This window comes from Ursus arctos, unplaced genomic scaffold, assembly GCF_023065955.2.
Source record: "Ursus arctos isolate Adak ecotype North America unplaced genomic scaffold, UrsArc2.0 scaffold_8, whole genome shotgun sequence".
Classification (NCBI taxonomy): Eukaryota; Metazoa; Chordata; class Mammalia; order Carnivora; family Ursidae; genus Ursus; species Ursus arctos.
The window spans coordinates 38,447,602-38,466,720 of record NW_026623100.1 but is presented as its reverse complement, the minus strand read 5'-3'; the positions used below and the strand labels follow the sequence as shown (position 1 = coordinate 38,466,720).

Below are 19,119 nucleotides of genomic sequence, written 5' to 3'. Positions count from 1 at the left end.
GTCTGCTGCTGCCCTCTGCTGGGCCGCCCCGGGCCTTTCCACTGGGCTCGTCCACCCAGCCTCTGTTCTGTCTTCTAGAAAGAACGAATTCCTATACGCCCTTGGTTTAATTTCTTTGCTTCCCCAGATGACATATGGATTTTAAGATGAACTATGAGAACCAGAACCTAGAGTGGACGTGTAGAATCCCCAGGCCCTGCAGCAGAAGCTGTGGGGAAATACTTTTATCAGGAACGCTTTCTCTGTTCCCCACAAACAATACCCCCTGTAAGGCAAACCCTGCACACATGTGAGACCGGCCCTGGATAGCCAGGTTCCAGTTGATACTTTTTTTTAACAGCTTTATAATTATAGGTTATCGTCAACTTCCCTCATTTTAACTGTACAATTAGATGATTTTTGGTGAATGAACAGGTGCAACCATCACCAGAAACATTTCTGCCACCCGCAAAAAGACCCCTCATGCCCGTTTATGTCCTCCTCTGGAATGTCACTTTACTCTGAGCACAACATCAGAAGTGGGGGGTAGAGTGAAGGGTTTCCCAAGATCCTCTGCCTGTGAGACATCCCGACATGCAGCGCATGCGCATGACTTGCCGGCCAATACCCCTTGCCCCGAGGAGACCCGCCGGTGGGGGCTGCTCTTGAGGGCAGTGGCCACGCTGAGCCCCATCCTAACCCCTTCCAGGTGGATAAAGTTTGAAGAAAAGGTAGAGGAAGGAGGCGAACGCTGGAGCAAGCCCCACGTGTCCACACTGTCGCTGCACAGCCTCTTCGAGCTGCGGACCTGCTTACAGACGGGGACGGTGCTGCTGGATTTGGACAGTGGCTCCTTACCACAGATCATAGGTGAGGCAGGGAATTCCAGGCCCCTGAAAGCCCTGGCAGCCTCGTGCCCGCGCCGGGTCTGTGTGACACCCGCCGGATTCTGCAGAGACCAGGCTCTGGGTCTGACGCTCCCAAGACAGCGGCACAGTGACTTCCAGGTCTCGGTCCCATGTAGAGCTCTGACGGGGAGAACACCATCCTCTAAATCGCCATCCAGCAAGGGAGCAAAAGGGAGAGGGGCTTCCTAGCATTGACACAGATACCTATTGCCATGGCAACCTGTTTCTGGTCAGAGTAAATGGATCATCATTTACCTTTAGGAAATCAGCTCTCATTTGGTGGAGTGGTGAAGGGAGACAATAAGGCTGGTCTTTTGTCCCTAAAACATTTTGCAAATTTTGTTCTACCACATTCAGATTTGCCACAAGTATGTTGCCCCAAATGCTTTTCTAAAAGGAATTCATGTTAGGAGTAAAACCATCAAACACAGAACACTTTTGTGCTTCTTAGGGTACTTCATTGACTTTTCACAATAGCATTGATAGAGTGTGGAATTATATACACACACATAGACACACATGCGTACACATACCCACAGGTCTGTGACCTCATGTTTCCACAGTTTGAGGCAAAGCTGGGACTATTTCCACATCTCCTGCCTCCTCTAGTCACTTTTAATCCCACTGATAACAGATGAAACCGAAGACACACCCCCCCCCCCCCCCCCCGTCAACGCCTGGTCCTTCTGTCCCACATGGACGAGGCATGTCTGTTCCCCACTTAGATGATGTCATTGAGAAGCAAATCGAGGACGGCCTCCTGCGGCCCGAGCTCCGGGAGAGGGTCAGCTATGTCCTCCTGAGAAAACACCGTCACCAAACCAAGAAGCCCATCCACCGCTCCTTGGTCGACATTGGAAAGTCTGTCTCCTCCACCACCAGTGAGTTGGGCCATATGCTGGTGGGCGATGGGCATGTGGGGGCTGGTGTCAGGTCCCAGGGTCCGGGTGAGCCCACCTTGGTGGCTGAATAGTCTTGGCAATGTGGAAGCTTCCTGGACTTTGTATTCCCAGAGAAATTCTGAGGCTCTGGGGATCCCTCAGCTTCCTTCTCTGGCAGGCCTGCAGAGACCCCAGCCATACTGCAATGTTGTCCCCACCAGCAGAACAGAACTAGTCCTAGGAAGAGAGCTGGTTCTCTGCCTGGGCTGCACATGGCAATCACCTGGGAGTATGAAACATGTCCCAGTGCCTCAGCCTCACCCTGAGAGTTGGATTCAGTTGGTCTGGGGTATGGCCTGGGAACGGGGAGTTTAGAAAGCTCCCCAGGAGATTCTGTTGTGCGGTTGGGATTGCAAAATGCTGGTAGAGATGGCATGTGTGTGGAAGGAGCTCGAAAGTCTCCCACTGAATCCCCAAGAAGTGCCAAGAGCCTTGGCTGAAAATGAAGTACATCAAGGTGATAGAAGGCTCTGGGTTCATCTCAAGTGTGCCTGGGCTTGTAAATCTGGCAGCTGTGTCACTGTGATTGGCAGAGCCTAGGGCCGTTAGGGAGAGTGATTGTTCCAAGCACACATCTCCAACCTGCAATCCTCCACTCTTAATACTGCAGAGTCGAGACGCCCAGACAGTAGCCTCGCTGAACCTGCCAGATAAATGCAGTAATCAGAACAAAGTCGATGAGGTTGCTAAAGAAAGAACCTTGAGGAATCTCTTTAGATGAATTGTTTTAGAATGGCAAGTGTTTAGCATGGTAACAACAGCAGGTTAGAGTCAGCGCTTAGCATGTTCCAGGCACTGTTCTGAGTGCTCCACATGCGTTAACTCACTCCATCTTCACAGAAACCCTGTGGCTGGGTGCTGTTCTTGTTCTCCCCATTTTACAGATGAGCAGCCTGAGGCACCGAGAGCCTAGGTGACTTGCCTAAGATCACACAGCTAGTAAGTGGTGGAGTCGGGGATGAACCCAGCAGTCTACAACACCTGCTGCCTATTTGATAATTGTGTATCTATCTCACTCTCAAGAGTACGAATACTTTCTCTGGAATCTTGTTCAGACTATTAACTTACTTCAAAGGCAAAACATAAAACAACCAAAATAGGCTTTCTTCCTGAAAGGGGAAGAGACACGTCTCACGGCCCAGCTTTGTTTAGGTGGAATGACTGGAAATGTAAGCCATGCTGACAGCAGGCTGCTGACGCCAAATTCCTTCTGTTCCTCCCCCCAGATCGCAGCCCAGCGCGGGGCCCAGTGGCTGGTCCGAGCCTCCACCACTCCACCGAGGACCTGAGGATGCGACAAAGTGCCAATTACGGCCAGCTGTGTGAGTGTGCTCTCGGCTGCCGCACGACAACACGACAGCTGCCCGTGGCGGCTGGGGCATGCCAGCTTCCATAAGCTTTCGTGGGTCGGGGAGATAAAGGCCAGGGCCTATCTAGAATTCTCAGGACAGGCATCGGGAGAAATCTAACCTCCACCCCAAACCCGGGCTGTCCTTGGGGCCTAACTTACTACCCTAAGTGTCTAGGTAATTGCTCTGACAGATGCAAGTCTAAATCAAGTGCTCGCATGATCAGTACCCAATCCTATGTGCTAGGCATTTTTGTCTTAGTCTGTACCTTTGTTTCCACCAAAATGATCATCAGTCCCATTTTTGGTAAGAAATCTTCCTCGAAACTGAATTAGAAACAGGCCTGGAACTTTCCCCTGGGACAGTCAGAGAACACTGCCATCACTGGATGACAGCCTTGTGCATGACGACCATGGGATGCTGGCAGTCACAACCCCCCCCCCCCCGCCCCCCGCCGAGTCCTGGGAATGGGTGAAGGGGCTTGTGAGGTGCACAGTCACAGACAGGGCTTTTCAGGCAGTTCATCGGGGGAAACACACAGGTGAGCTGTGAAGCAAAGAAAAGAGAGAATCTGCAAAATGAAAAGAAAAAGGAGTGAGAAGGGTATGTTCCTTTAAGTACTTTTACTAAAAGGCCAAAATATGAGCAAGTTATACCAGCTGTGCCCTGACCAAGCCCAAGGGATGATTTGGAGGGCAGTGTGGGCCCTGGCCAAGGCCTCAGCTATAGTCTTTTCTCTCTGTTGTTGGTGCCCCTGGGTCCCTAGTCCTCCTGGCCTTGGTTATTACATGTAGGGATGCCAGGAGGCAGCAGGCACCAAATGGCTTTGGGGCAAGTCTTCCTCCCAGTTATTCATTGTGTCTGAGGTCACCCTTGTGCCCAACACCATGGAGAAGGAGGCCCAGAGAAAAGGTTTTTGTGTGCATACCATCCTACCCCACGGTGGCCCCTGGAAGGCTCAAAGAGGAGACATGCCTGAGTCTTGGAGAATAAATAGGGGTTTTCTAGGAGCATGTGGTGGGGTGAGGGTGATGGGGGAGAAGGGTGTTCTAAGCAAAAGAAACAAAGAGCAGAAGGAAGGCACTGTGAAGGGGGCGGTTCACTTCAGGAGGAGGGCAGGGCCTGAGGGCAAGAAGGTCAAACTGAAGAGGGCCCACATGCCCTACAAAAGGACCCTCCCTGCCTCTATTGTGAAGGTAATGGGGACCTCGGAGAAGCTTTAAGTGGAGGCACACCAGGATCAGATTCCTATTTGAGAAAGAACGGGGACAAGATTGGAAGAGAAAGACTGTCAGAGCAAGACTGGAGAGGAAAGGGTCAAGGTGGGATGCGAGAAGCAGGAGGTGAGGAAGTGGAGAAGGCAAGGCTGGCACCCAGGCTGGTGATGGGAGGGAGGGACACTGAGCAGAGTAAGGTGTGGAATGGGAGTCATTTGGTGGAAGTCAGTGAGCTCTGTTTCCCAGTGTGTTGAGTGTAAGATCCAGGTGGGGCTGCCCGGTAGATTCTGGGGCCCGGGAGAGAGGTATGGAACAGAGACCCAATCTGGGCATCCTCAGCCCAGGGTGGGCATGAAGTGATGCGGGTAGATCTGATTGAACAAGGATGGAGGGGGTGAAGCCGCAGCAGGGAGTGAAGGCAAAGCAAGGCCCTGAGCCCAGCAGGAGAGGATCCTGGATACAAATAAGAAGGGAGCCAAGGGAGGGCAGAGTGCTGGAAACCAGGGGGTGCGACAGGCCACAGAAAGCCAAGAAATAACAGGTCTGAGAGTGCCCCTTGGATGTGGCTGCTGCTGGGAAATGAGAGCTGACTTTCTCCTGCCTGGACAGGGGAAGGAACCATTGGGAAGTTCAAATAATTTGCCATCACTGTTCTCCCCACAGAGAGCCCCACCTTTCTTCCCTCTGCCAGCCAAACCCCTGACCATCTTGTAGCACTCACATGGGTCATGGAGGACAGAGGTGAAAGTGGTCTTCTCTCTCCAAGTCTAAGCTCAGTGACACCTGGCAACTCTCCTGATAATGTGTCGTGTCCCCCCCCCCCAGGACCTGGCACAGAGCAGACATCTTGGTCTCTGCCCAAGGAGGGGCGGGTGGAGGGGTGGAGTGCAACAGACTGAGGAGTGAGGAGGGAAAAAGAGAACCTGCAGTGGAAGGAAAGAAAGAGAAGAAAAAGAAGTAGAGGCTAGCTCCAGGGGGCGAGGGGAGAAGGGGTCTTGCTTTGGTTGTGAAGCTGGGAGAAGTGTGTGTAGGGACCAAGGGAAAAGGATCTGCAAGAACCTGACTTCTCCTTCTCTTCCTTCTCTCCTAGGTCACGCCCAGAGCAGAAGCATGAATGATATTTCTCGCACCCCAAACACAGACCAGGTAGTAAAGACCCTGCACTGGCTGCTGTGAAGGCGCAGGGCAGGAAGGCGCCGTTGGTTTCAGGGGCAGGGAGGCCCTACGGGCAGAACTCCACTCCCATGAAGGAGTAGGAGTCCCCAGGAAGGATCCAGGCGGGGGCTCAGGGCTGCCTTGGTGACTAGCCAGCCCATCAGTCAGGTACTGATCAAGCCTTATATGTGGGCGCTGTGCCAGGCACTGGGGGCAGTGGGGGACAGAGAAGCATGATCAGGTGAAACACCAGCCATCCCTGAGCTTGGGATTTGTTGGACAGAGACCAGCACACAGAGTCTCACCTCCTCCATGGCCCCCGAGCAACCTTAAGGAGGGAGTGGGGATTTGGGCTGGCAGAGAAGAGCAGTGGGGCCTCCCCGTGAAGACAGCAGGGCCGGTGGATCCCCTGGACTGCCCACAAGTGGGTCTTATCCTAGGCCAGGGGAAGATAATGTCAGTTCTTATCTCCCACCAGCTTGGCTGAAACCCCCGTGAGCAGATCAGAACCCTACAAACAGGTTGAGTCCAAGTTCTAAGGCCCACAGCCCAGGTAACCCATGACTAGAGCCCCCAGGGGAACCCCAGTGGGAGCCCCCTTCCAGTGCAACCCCCACACATCTTGAGGGCAGCAGTCCCCTTGCCTGTACCCCCAGGAATAGGAAGAGAGGTGATGAAGGAAACCTGAAATTTGGTGAGAACCCCTCAGGAGCTTGGGGGACCTCCAGGCCTTCAAGGCACCCCGAAGTTTGGTGGAAGGCAAAACAAAAACAGTCCCTCATCTCAGAGTCTCAGGGCCCTTTGGTGGCTAAAATAAGAAGAACAACATAAACCCACATTTAAGGTCCACACACTGCACACACTACCCCGTGCTAAGCTGTTGTGTGCAGGGCGAAGGTGCTCTTAACATCTCTACTGGTGAGGACCCTGAGGCTTAAAGCAGTTAAATAATGTGCCCAAGTCCATGCGGCTGAAGGGTAACAGAACTGTGATTTAACCCAGGCAGTCTGATTCTAAAGCCCTTACTTTGGGAGCAACGTAGGAAGGAATATTCTGGAATGTTATTTAGAGAGGAATCCTGCTTTACTATAGTCATGCACACAGACGGTGAAGCCATGATAAGAAAGCATTGCCCGGTGAAAGTCTCTCAGAGACGATTTTAATAACTATCTAAGTAGTACTAAGAATACTAGCTGTCGCTTTCCCTGGGTAATACTGCCTTGATCTAGGGGTTGGAGCCCAGCGTCCAGCTGTCTTGACCAAGTGGGACTGCTTCTCCGTATCTGCAGCTGCGTGGCTGGTGGGCACAATGGCTTGGAAGCCAGTGGGTGCCCCTCAGATGCATCTTCCTTCGAAACCCCACACCCGCCCTGGACAGGCCAGCAGGTTCCCAGTGAGCAGAGCGTGGATTCGCTGTGTGCAGAGACTCAGCAGAGGTGGACAGAGTCCCCACGGGGTTCAGGAAGTGGGGTCAACATTGGATAAACCCATGTTCAGACTGTGGCGGAGCCAGGATGGCCAGAAGGCCAGTGTGGCTCATCTGGGATGCCACCAGGGCAGCCTCCTTAGCAAACATGCCACAATCTGCAAGGGAGGACCCCGGCCCTTCTCCTCTCCTGGTTTATGGGTGTGCTGCTTGGAACAACACCCTTGTTGTTTTCAAAGCCTGGTTCTCCAGGGCACTCTTGCCACCCTTCCTCTCCTCCTGTCCCCTGGATTCCTCCCTGCTAGAAGCTCAGGGGCACGGAACTGGCAGGGGGACCGCAGCTGCCCAGGGAACCCCCAGCTGCTTATGAATCAGCTGACAGCGCCTACAACGGAGGGACTCTGGCCTTCCTGTTTAACTCCTGGCCACGCTTAGTCTTGCTGTGTTAGTGTCCTTGGGACTGTGGCCTGGGGGCCTGTGAAGAGTTTTGTTTGTTTGTTTGGATTTTAAAGATGATAAGGGTGTAGCCGTCACTCATGTGCCTTTCCTTGTGCTGGTAGGCCACCCAGCCCCGTGTGTATCATACCCCCCATCAGGGACCAGCTGTGAGCCATGCCCATGCCCAGGGACAGGAAGAGACACAAGGAGTCTGTGTCCTCACTGTGCTTATGAGAAACAGGAGAGACTCCAGCCAAGGAGGAAAGGGTGGCAAAATTGTGGTGTCCACAGGCTCTCTTTAGCACTTGCCTCCCTCTCTGGCCCTTTCTTCCTATGTTGGCCACTGTGGACTTCCAACATCCCTGCCCTCACAAAAGCCTCTGTCCCCATCCTCTCTGTACAAAGTGATCTCTGTCCCTTGCCCACCCCCTTGCTGCCGGAGGGGAAGCAATCTGAGAAACCACTGCATCCTATGATGTTAAAGACGAGGAACAGCTTGTATGTGACTGTCCCTGAGGCATTTTCATTGTACAGTGGGACTCAGAAGGAGTCCGTGTCTTAACCCCTAGGAATGAAGTCTGACATGTGGAGAGTGGGAATAAGTTTGGGACAAGGGCCTGTCTCCGGTACCTCTCATATTGGACCCCACTCTCTCTGCCTATTTGACCTTCCTGTCCTGAACAGACACTAGCCCCTAGCATTTCGATGGTCTTAGTTGGAAAATCTAAGAAGCTATGAGTTTCCTGGGAGTTCCCCTGGGGGTGACTAGGGGGCATGGAAGTCTCCTGCAGATTGGGAGGTGGGGTCCAGGGGCTCCTGTCAGCCCGGAAGCTGATGGCAAAGGGAAAACAAAACATGTCTGCCCTGGTCATCAGAATGGGCCTCATCCTTCCCACAGCCATCCAAGGTGAAGACAGAGAGGGAGGGCTGGGCGCCCAGCATGAAAGAGCTGACTCCCATCTGCTTGGGCCGCAGGGGGCTGGGGGGTGAGGCCTGGTGTCCAGCAAGCCTGGGCTCTCTTGTCTGACCCCTCGGCTCACACTTCAGTTGAGCAAAGTTCCCACCCATCTGGGAATGTCTTAGGGGTCAAGTCATTGCCTGTTCCTTCCTGTCTCCCAAGGCTTGCTTGGTCCTGGGGTTAACCCATTTTGCGTTTCCTCATCTGCAGAACAGGGCAAAGTATTTGGTTATTTCTGTCTCCTGAAGAGCGCTTGGAGAATTTGTTAAAGTCAGGCCTTCAGAGCAATCTGAAGGGGGGGGGACTGAGAGCTGAAACCACTGATGAGAATATCCATGGGCATCTTGTTTCCCCCTCCCTGACCAGCGGAAAAACAAATTCATGAAGAAGATCCCCAAGGACTCAGAAGCTTCCAACGTGCTCGTGGGCGAGGTGGACTTCCTGGACCAGCCGTTCATTGCCTTTGTGCGTCTCATCCAGTCGGCCATGCTGGGAGGAGTGACTGAGGTCCCTGTCCCCACCAGGTGAGGGTCACTGAAATCTGACACCTCCCCCCACCGACCTGAAGGAAGCCAGCTGTCCATGCAGTCATCACAAACTGCTGTTGGAGACAACCCTGAAACGTAGAAGGAAAATTAGGGAATTGCTGGTGAGGGAAATTTTCTGACTAAGGGAGAGTTTGAGTTTATTTAAAATAATCATAAAAAAAGAAGGAGCTGAGACAGACACTGTTGGCTGGGCTTGGGCAACAAGACAATGGTGAGGATGCTCAAGGGGAAGCTGGTGGAGGTGAAGAAGAAATGTCTTTCCAGAGCAAATATGGGATTCAAAGGAGGAAAGAGACAAGTGTGTGGTCAATTCATGAATTAACAATGAGTAATGTCCAGGGCCAGAGAATCCCTCTCTTCACCTGCTTCTATTTTTCCTTCTTGCTTTCTTCCTCCTCTTCCTCCTCCTCTTCCTCCATCTTCCTTGCAGATTTCTGTTCATACTGCTTGGACCTTCTGGGAGAGCAAAATCCTACAATGAAATTGGCCGAGCCATTGCAACCCTCATGGTAGACGATGTAAGTGGTAACGAGAAGCACGTACTCCTGACCGTCACGGCTCCTGTATAAGCACTGGGCCTTCATTCACTCACTTATCCAACAGGCACATTCAAGCATCTATGTGCCAGGGTGCTGAGGGTTATGAGAATCGGGGGACAGTCACTGCCCTTTAGGAGCACCAATTAAGTGGGAGAGACAGACCTGTAACTCTGAAGTGAACCCCATCCTAACTGTCCCAGGCAAGGCTTGACACAGAAGAGGGCCTTCTGCAAGGATGAGCAGGAGTTAGGTCTACCCCGCACAAGCCTAAGAGGCAGGCATTCCAGACAAAGGGAAAAGGAGCCAAAGCTTGGAGATGGAGAAGCTGGATAGAAGTGATTCAACTTAGGCTCAGTGTAAGAACTTCAAGAGCAGGAGGGGAGCCGGAGATGACACAGAGCCTGTAGGCACAGCTTCGAGCTCTCTCTGTCCCAGAGGTGATGGGGAGCCTAGAAGATGTTCAACACAGGCGCGATCTGTACGTCAGAAAGAATGCCCTGGACACAGCCTGGAAGGGTGTAGCCTGACCCTCCAAGGATGAGGGGTTAGGAAGTTATAATCAGATCTAAAATATCTGAGCTTCTGGGACTGGGCTCTGAACAAGTTTTTGAATGGGCTTGCTCCATGCAAAACTGAAAGCAGAAAGGTGAAGTCATTCAGCCAAAGTCCTACAGCTAGGACAAGGAGACCTGGCCCTCAGGTCCTCCCCCAAGGTCCGCAGCTCCCCACTGTGCAGAATTTCACCTGCAGGGCTCTGTCCTTCCCTAAAGACAGACAATGAGCTGGCAGGAGATTTTTCTCCGACGCTATACGTGATGTGCTCCCAAGAGGTGGCTAAGAAGTAGACCTCAAGATGTCCCCTTCCTCTTTCCTTGCCAGCTCTTCAGTGACGTGGCCTATAAAGCCCGGAATCGGGAAGATCTGATAGCGGGGATTGATGAGTTTCTGGATGAGGTCATCGTCCTTCCCCCTGGGGAATGGGACCCAAATATCCGAATTGAACCCCCCAAGAAAGTTCCCTCTGCTGACAAGAGGTGTGTATGTGGATGGAGGGGTGGCAAGGAGGGAAGTGGTTCAAAGGGAGCCCCGAGTCTGTCCATGGCTTTTCTGGTTAGCATAGATGGGTTTATACTATTTCTTTTTCTGGTGTCATTTTATTTCTCAAAAAACAAACAAACAAAAAACAAGCAATATGCTGCACGTGAACGTCTGTAACATCTGGGTGACCTGTACATGGTACTGGGAGATCATTCTCTACATTTGTCTCTGTATTTTAATGTATTTCATGATTTTTGTGGGAGAGGTAAGGTGTTCTCCGGACAGTTCTGGAGGGGCTAAGCTCGTCCAAGGATTGGGAGTCCCACAGTCCCCTTCCCCCGTGCTCCTTACAGGAAATCCGTGTTCTCGCTGATGGAGCTAGGCCAGATGAACGGCTCTGCAGGGGGAGGCGGCGGGGCGGCCGCAGGAGGCGGAGGCGGTGGCGGTGGCAGTGGCGGCGGGGCCGGCGGAGGGAGCAACGGGGATGACGGAGAGATGCCAGCCATGCACGAAATCGGGGAAGAGCTTATCTGGACAGGAAGGTGCCCACCCCAGGCCTGACGATGATGCCCCCCAACCTTTAGGCTTGCCTTCTTCTCACCCAGCTGCGGGCACCTTCCCCACCTCTGCCTGCAGCGCCCCCTCCCGGCCACGGGATCTGGCCACGGCACTCTTTTCCTCCCCACGCCCCCCAAACCCCTCTGGATCTGGCAAAGGGTTGCTGCAGGAGTAGGGAAGTGGCGCCCAGCACATGAGTGGAGGAAGCCGAACTTTTCTCTAAACACTGTTACTCTATGAGTCTTCTAGGGCTGTCCTAACAAAGTATCACATTGTAGGTGGCTTAAGCAGTAGTTTTCTCTCACAGTTCTGGAGGGTAGAAGTTCCAATCAAGGCCTCGGCAAGGCAAGCTCCCTCTGATACTCTGGGTGGCATCCTTCCTTGCTTCTCCTGAGCTTCTGGCGGCGGCCAGGGATCCTTTGTATCCTTGGCTTGCAGCAGTGTGGCTCTGGTCTCTGCGTCTGTTCTCACGTGGTGTTCCCCCCACCTGTGGCACTTTTCTCCTCTTCTGAGCACACTGGTCATATTGGATTAGGGCCCACCCCCATGACCTCCTCTTAACTTGATTACATCAGCAAAGACCCTATTTCCCTATAAGGTCACATTCACAGGTACTGGGGTTAGGATTTCAATGTGTCTTTGGGGGTGACACAATTTAATCCGTAACAGTACCATTTGAATTTTTTTCTCTTTTTTCTTTCTTTAACAGAGAGAAATTGGGTTGGGTTTCCTAGCTGACTCTTAGAATAATTCAGGTCGCTTTGAATTTAGGAAAGGACATGGCCCTGCAAAGCTATGTGGAAATCGACTTTGAGAATGGAATCATGTTTTATATACCTTTGGCTTTATGCCAGCCAGCGGTTCCAAACTGGGGGTAACTTTGCCTGCACCGCTATCCTCCCCCAGGAGACATTTGGCAATGTCCGGAGACATTTTTGTTTGCCACAACTAGAGAGGGGGTGCTGCTGGCATCTAGTGGACAGAGGCCAGAGATGCTGCTCAGCGTGCTACGAGGCACAGGACAGCCCCACGACAAAGGAGCACCCAGCCTGACGTGTCAGTAGTACCGAGGCCGAGAAACCCTGCTCCGTGCCAAGCGTTGCATTAGGAGCTGTGGGGAATAGTAGACCCAATAAACACTGTCTCCAAACCTAAAATTCCCCACTCAGTTGTTCCAGAGAATAAGGAAACCAGTTATAAGATTCAGAACCTGCCCTTGATGAACCTGGGATGTCTCTCTCCCCTAAAGTTGGACACACCTATGTCTACCAAGCACAGGCAGGTGCCCCACGGATGATCAGGGACATATCTGAGGAGGATGGCCAGACTTCTGTAGACCGCGTGATTCCTGTTCCCCATGCAATGTTATGTCTACTCCAGGACCCTCCCCATCAGGCCCCCCCCCCATCCAGGCTGTCCACGACCACCGCAGTGAGGATGATGCTGACCACAAACTTTCAGTCCCGTGAAAATCCTTCCCTGCCTTTAAGTGTTCTGGTAGAACATTTGTCCCCATCCCTCTCTAGTCAAGTTCCCTTCCTCGCCCCAGATTCTGCAGCTCCTGTAAAATACCCCTGCCCCTGCGCTGGTGTTTGTGGGGAGAAAGCAGCCCCTGGGCCTGTCTTGAGCAGGTTCTTCGGTGGCCTGTGTCTGGATATCAAGAGGAAGCTGCCCTGGTTCCCAAGTGACTTCTACGATGGCTTCCACATCCAGTCCATCTCTGCCATCCTGTTCATCTACCTCGGCTGCATCACCAACGCAATCACCTTTGGTGGGCTTCTGGGGGATGCCACTGACAATTATCAGGTGTGTGTGTGAGGGCGGGGGCCAGGAGGGCAAACTTCCGTAAGACCTGCTGCCACCAGGTGGCGGTAAGGAGCTTCATCCCATAACCCCAAAACCAAGGCTTGGGTTTCATCCGCCATGGGGTTCAGACCATCATTTTTAGTAATCCTTTACCCTTCAAAAAATAATAAGCCAACATTTGAAAAGACCTAAAGATAAATCATGTTTCTAAAGTCCAAATGTGAGGATGACATAAATCAAACTTTTTCAACATTTATTATATGTATTAAGTAGTGTTAATTGCACTCTATTCTTTTTTGTTAATTTTTATTATTGAAGTATAGTCGACATGCAATCTTATATTAGTTATATTAGATATACAACATAGTGAATTTTGGGAGGAGAGGGCCCAAAAGAAAAGATGAACACTGTGGCCTGAGCCCTTGGCTGGGTTCTAGCCAGTACCGAGAGGCCCCTTCTCCTGCCTCCATTGAGCCTCATACTCCTCATGCCCCCAGGGAGTGATGGAGAGCTTCCTGGGCACTGCCATGGCCGGCTCCTTGTTCTGCCTCTTCTCGGGACAGCCTCTCATCATTCTCAGCAGCACAGGGCCCATCCTCATCTTTGAGAAGCTCCTCTTCGACTTCAGCAAGTAGGTGCCTTTGGTAGCCCCTGGTGCCTGCTCTTGCACCTAGGGCAGTATACCAAGGCCAGGACAGGGGAATAGGCCCAAAAGGGAGGCAGGGGTGAGGAGGAGGTACCAAAGCTGCCTTTATTACCTATGGGAAGGACTGCCAGGGGGTCCCCCCTGACTCCCTCCAGCTACTTGCCTTTAGCCATCCTAGTGCATTTTAGCATAGCTGATAGGGAGACACCAAGGTAAGACAAGAGGAGACAATTCTCACTAATTGTTTATGAACAGTTATGACTGGAAGTCAATGTGGCCTTGAGCTGGATGTCCGAACGCTATACCCCGAACCAGGCAGCTCCTGTCACCACTCTGGGCTCAGTTGCCTCATCTAAAACATGAGGCCATTTTAAGGCCACCCCCTAGCTCCATCACCCTGATATTTCCTGTTTTCCATTTACCCTGGGTGTTTGTTACCAAATGTGTGAGAATTGAGATGTCTTAGCACCTTCCTGCCACTCCTGTGAGATTCTTTCCCAGAATTTGCAAAGATGAGACAACCCCACCCAGGAACTGTCCCTGTCCCTGGTCTTCTCACAGTTCCTAGGAGGGCATCTGTGCCACAGGAGGGACAGATGAGCCACTAACAGTGGGTCTGGGGGGCCAAGCTCATCCAAGAGCCCTGGGCTCGAGGCCCCTTCCTTCCCTCTGTCTTCCAGAGGCAACGGTCTGGACTACATGGAGTTCCGCCTCTGGATTGGCCTCCACTCCGCCGTCCAGTGCCTGATCCTGGTGGCCACGGATGCCAGCTTTATCATCAAGTACATCACCCGCTTCACCGAAGAGGGCTTCTCCACGCTCATCAGCTTCATCTTCATCTATGATGCCATCAAGAAGATGATTGGCGCCTTCAAGTACTACCCCATCAACGTGGACTTCAAGCCTGACTCCATCACCACCTACAAATGCGAGTGTGTCGCCCCTGACACAGGTGACCGGTAATCCCAGATGTGCCCTGGGCCCCCACCACTCACTCTCCCCCCACCACAGCTCTCTACTCAAATGTAGGAGATACCACCCTGAGAGGTATCAGCCCCCTTGGGTGGTAACAAGTGACCTGAACACTACCTGGATGTCCATCTGCCAAGGGTTATGTAGAAAGAATTCCTGGGGTGCCCAGGTGGCTCAGTCGGTTAAGTGCCGACCCTTGGTTTTGGCTCAGGTCATGATGTCAGGGCATAAGATCGAGCCCCGCATCAGGCTCTGTGCTGAGCATGGAGCCTGCTTAAGATTCTCTCTCCCCCTCTCCCTTTGCTCCCCACCATCCCTGCTATCTTGCTCTCTCTCAAAAAAAAAAAAAAAAAAAAAAAAAAAAAAAGCCTGCACTGGGTGGGAGGTTGAATCAACCAACTGGTCAACCCGCTAATACTCAGTGTCGTTCCTGTGGCATTCCTTACTGACCAAAACAGTGTCATCTGTATAGTTAGGGCTTCCTATAATCTCAACCCCTGGCCTCCCTTCACAGTCCAGTCGTGCCCTCAAAGCCTTCAGTGGGCTGTGCCTGGGGTGGCCAGGATGCTGCGAGCAGAGACACCCACAGATACATAGATCTAGAGAGAGAGAGAGAGAGAGAGAGAGATACCCATCCATATATCTTTGAGCACCACCAAGATGGACTCACAGAGAGCAAACTGAGGTCCAGAGACCACCCAGGGACACAATGAACCTCAGTTTCCCTAGGTGTGAAAGAGGGATATCAATGCTGGCCCTAGCCAGTCTCATGGAACTCTTGTGAGGCTTTCAAATCTATACCAGATTAGACTGGAATTTGACACAAGTAGATTTTGTGTTCTTTAACACTAGAACACATGTTATTGATAAAAGAGTGATCATAAGTCAATCCAAAATATTTACTGTACGGTCACTGTGCACCTTGCTTTAGACTAGGCCTCATGGAGAGGAAGATCTCCTGACCTCAGGTAGTATAGTTTTGGTAATACCCCCTCTCTCTCTGCTACTGCACTGGTTTTGTAAAGAATTCTAGACTTACTTTTTTTCTATCATTAATTTAGACTTATTTCATTAAAATCCAACAATAGGTGAAGTTATCATTTGTCCCAAGCCAGAACATATTGCTTGCCCAGGGGATGGAAAAGATCCTACTTGCAGGCCCTTTTCATTCGGCCCTGGATTGAGTCTCTCCTCTGTGGCCTGGGCCCCATCAGGGCACTCCCATTTGCTGCTTGTGCCCACTGGACGGTGGCTTCGTTGTACTGACTGAACACAAATGTTCCCACAAATATGGCTTTTGGAAGTACATGGCCTCAATCTCCTTTAGAAACAGTCCAAATTCTGGGGTCATATGTGGCACTTTGGTCGTTCTGAGAATCATCTGTCCACAGGAGAAACCAAACAGACATGCCCTAAGAACAGGGGACATAGGTTTGGATTTGAAGGCCTTAATAAAATCTATTTGCCTCCAAATAGCGCCCCCTCTGGTCTTGCCCAGGTGCCTGATGTCACCTCATCATGTTGGGTCACTCTACTGCCATGGTTCTCAAAGTGTGGTCCTCATAAAGCAGCATTAGCACCTCCAGGAACTTGTTAGAAATACAAATTCTTGGGTCTCACCCCATACCTGTTAATCAGAAATTCTGCGGTAGGACTAGCTGAATAGTAAGCCTTCCAGGTGATTCTGATGCATGCTTAAGTTTGAGAATTGCTCTATTGAACTATTAGTAATGTGTAGCCATTATTAGCCACTAACCCTGGTAAGATTAGATTTTCAGTTTCTTCACCAAGAGTAAAGGAACTGGAATCAGGACCAGTTCATTTTGATTAGAATATGAAAAGGAAAGTTCTTGACCACAGGAGATGGGGGAGGGGGGACCTAAGTGAGGAGGGTTTCTTTCCCAGTCCATGGGCCACTTGCTTACCAAATGTCCCATGTTCCTAGCTTTACTGCAAAGTCCAGTCTGGCAAAGGCACCCTATCATTCTTCCCGACTCTTGACTCTTGATCCTAAGAGCTCATTGTGTGGGGGTGCTCTTTTTAAATTTAATCTTGTTTCCATTGTAACTGGTTTGTATTCTATTTATGGATGCTGCATACACTGATTTGGCTGCTTTCAATCCCAAGTGAGTACCACTTTGTAAACACTAGAATTTAAAAGTATTTGATACTTGGACAGTTTCTGGAATTTTCCATGTTATATTTCATCCTTCTTCATCTCAAAGTGGCTTTCAGATAAACCCTACCCAATAAAAAAGAATGGCTCAGCCTAAGCAGAAGACATCAAAGGAGTGTCTGGTCTGACAAGCTTGGGCAATGGAAAGGCGCCTGAACTCCCTAGGCTCAAGTGTCGACTGGGAGTCCTCTAGTGTTTGTGAGGGTAGCCCTGAGTTAGCCTTGCCCACTTTCTCTTCTCTGTTGTTAACTGTGCGTCATGTTGTCTTGGTCAGTGGTATGAGGTAAGGCAGCAGATGTCCTGATTTGTAAGTGAAGCTTTCTTCAGAATAATCATAACATATCTCTGGTTTGTAGAACTTTTAGGAATATTCTGCCCTGGGTCAAGAATGAATTCCTTAGTTGCTCCCAGCCCCAACTACCCCAGAAGTGGGCAACACAGAGGAGAGGGGCCCTGTGATCACATCCATCCCATGACAGCTTTTTGGAAGTTGAAGGAAGCTTCAAGAATAGCCTCTACTTCACTCTGGGTTCCTAACCAACCATGGACAGCTAGCAGGAGCCAAATAGCTTGCCATGCATTTCAGATTTATTGCCAGCAAGCTGCCTAGCTGGCCGCCTCCCTCCCACCCCCAAACCTGCTGCATTGAAACTACTTAATGAGCCTTCACTGGGTGAAGAAAGGCAAGGAGGACCTGGCCCTTCTCCACCCATGCAGTGCAGGAGTGAGAGAAAAGGCAAACAGCAGCCTCCAAGGCCTGCCTTTTTAAGGAATGGCTACATCCCCCAGGAAGGGAATTACAGCTCTCAATTCTTCTCGTGGCCTGTGATGGGAGCCCTTTTATATGCTCTACTTACAGTTCGGGACACAAGGCTGGGTAGAGGAGTGTCCAGACGAGGGATGTGCTCAACCGCTCAGAGCAGCACTCTGGGTTCTGATTCTCCTTCAGGTCCTGGACTTGGGTTTAATATTCTGCAGCATGCATTTAGGGGCAGGTTAGAAAATTCAATATCAAAGCCAATGTGTTCTTACAGTTGACCTACAAAAAGCACATGTGGACAGGGGCTGGGAGAGAACGGCAGCATTTGTACAGGAAGGGACACCTGCCGTGTAGAGCTTGGAGGCACACAGTCTGGGCCAGTCTGCCTGGGATCCGAGCTGTGCGACTGGGGCAATGGGCAGGTTACTTAACCTCCCTGGGCTTCAGTGACCTCATCTTTAAAAAGGGGGGAGATAGGGGCACCTGGGTGGCTCAGTCATTAAGTGTCTGCCTTCGGCTCAGGGTGTGATCCCAGAGTCCTGGGATTGAGCCCCTCATCAGGCTCCCTGCTCCGCTGGGAGCCTGCTTCTCCCTCTCCCACTCCCCCTGCTTGTGTTCCCTCTCTCGCTGGCTGTCTCCCTCTGTCAAATAAATAAATAAATCTTTAAAAAATTAAAAAAAAATAAAAGGGGGGAGACGACTTGGGAGTTTAGGAACTTGGCCAGATGATGTGTGTAAGGTTTGGCATAGTGTGTGGCCTAGAGTGAATCTTGAAAATGTCTTAGAGCACAGATGTGGATCCAGGTGCTGGTAGGGATTCACAAGGCCCGTTACCCACCAGCTTGTGTCCGCACTGTGTCTTGGCAGCAGGTCCCTTACTTTGGTTTTTAAAGCCAGCGCTTCAGGGTCAGACAGGAGCTGTCCTAGACTGACCCAGTGGGTCTGTCAGAGCTCTGACCCAGGCTCCTCCAGCACCCCTGTCCTCACTGGGCAGAGTGAGGAGAGTGGCGAGAGGCCAGGGCACGATGAGCTGCCCTCACAAGGGAAGTCACTCCTGGGCTCTGAGCAATGGCGGGAGATGGAAAATGTGGGGACCTGGCGAGGGCCACAGGCTCCCAGCCCAGCAGCTGCTGACCCTTTCCGTGTCCTGTGCTCATCCACAGCGAATACAACCGTGTTCAATGCTTCAGCCCTGCTGACACCAAACACCAACACTTCTCTGGTAAGTGTCCTCTCCTCTTACTCCGACATTCAAGGGCTTTTGTGGGGAGAGTGAGAGAAATTGGGAAACAGGCCATTTCATGGCAAGCCAGACTTGCAAAGGTCAGTCCCAGTTGCACATCAGGGTCACCTGTGGAGCTGTGTAAATGCATACTTTTATTGTAAGTATATACTGTCAAAACCTCCCCTTTAAAACATGTCCTATTAAATCCATGTGCATAAATACCACAGACACAGGCTCACACACATGAAGGGGAGGCAGAGGTGAGGAATGGTTGCAGAAACAGCAGTATGAACACAGTTTCCCAGCCAGGTTTCCACCTTCTTCCTTGCCTTTCCACCTAGCACCTCCTACTCCCACCTAACAGTGCCACTCCCCAGCCCCAGAAAGGTTGTTATTGCTACCCCCCCCCCCCCCGCTGAGTCTGATCTCCTGTGTGCTCCGAGTCCCTGTCATGTCTGGTCTGCCTCTCCCCAGAATGAT

At 51.5% G+C, this 19,119-nt stretch overlaps 1 protein-coding gene across 2 annotated transcripts in view; it reads left to right on the top strand.

Annotated features, from left to right (window-relative positions):
* SLC4A5 (solute carrier family 4 member 5) overlaps nt 1-19,119 on the top strand; it is a 128,288-nt gene that overhangs the window by 77,023 nt on the left and 32,146 nt on the right. For both annotated transcript variants that reach the window (XM_057308947.1, XM_057308948.1), the window contains 12 exons: nt 689-849; nt 1,613-1,768; nt 3,055-3,150; nt 5,485-5,540; nt 8,738-8,895; nt 9,350-9,437; nt 10,338-10,492; nt 10,850-11,038; nt 12,686-12,860; nt 13,358-13,491; nt 14,187-14,458; nt 18,578-18,636. In XM_057308947.1, coding sequence (XP_057164930.1) covers nt 689-849; nt 1,613-1,768; nt 3,055-3,150; nt 5,485-5,540; nt 8,738-8,895; nt 9,350-9,437; nt 10,338-10,492; nt 10,850-11,038; nt 12,686-12,860; nt 13,358-13,491; nt 14,187-14,458; nt 18,578-18,636 — 1,699 coding nt within the window. The remainder of the gene's footprint in view (nt 1-688; nt 850-1,612; nt 1,769-3,054; nt 3,151-5,484; nt 5,541-8,737; nt 8,896-9,349; nt 9,438-10,337; nt 10,493-10,849; nt 11,039-12,685; nt 12,861-13,357; nt 13,492-14,186; nt 14,459-18,577; nt 18,637-19,119) is intronic.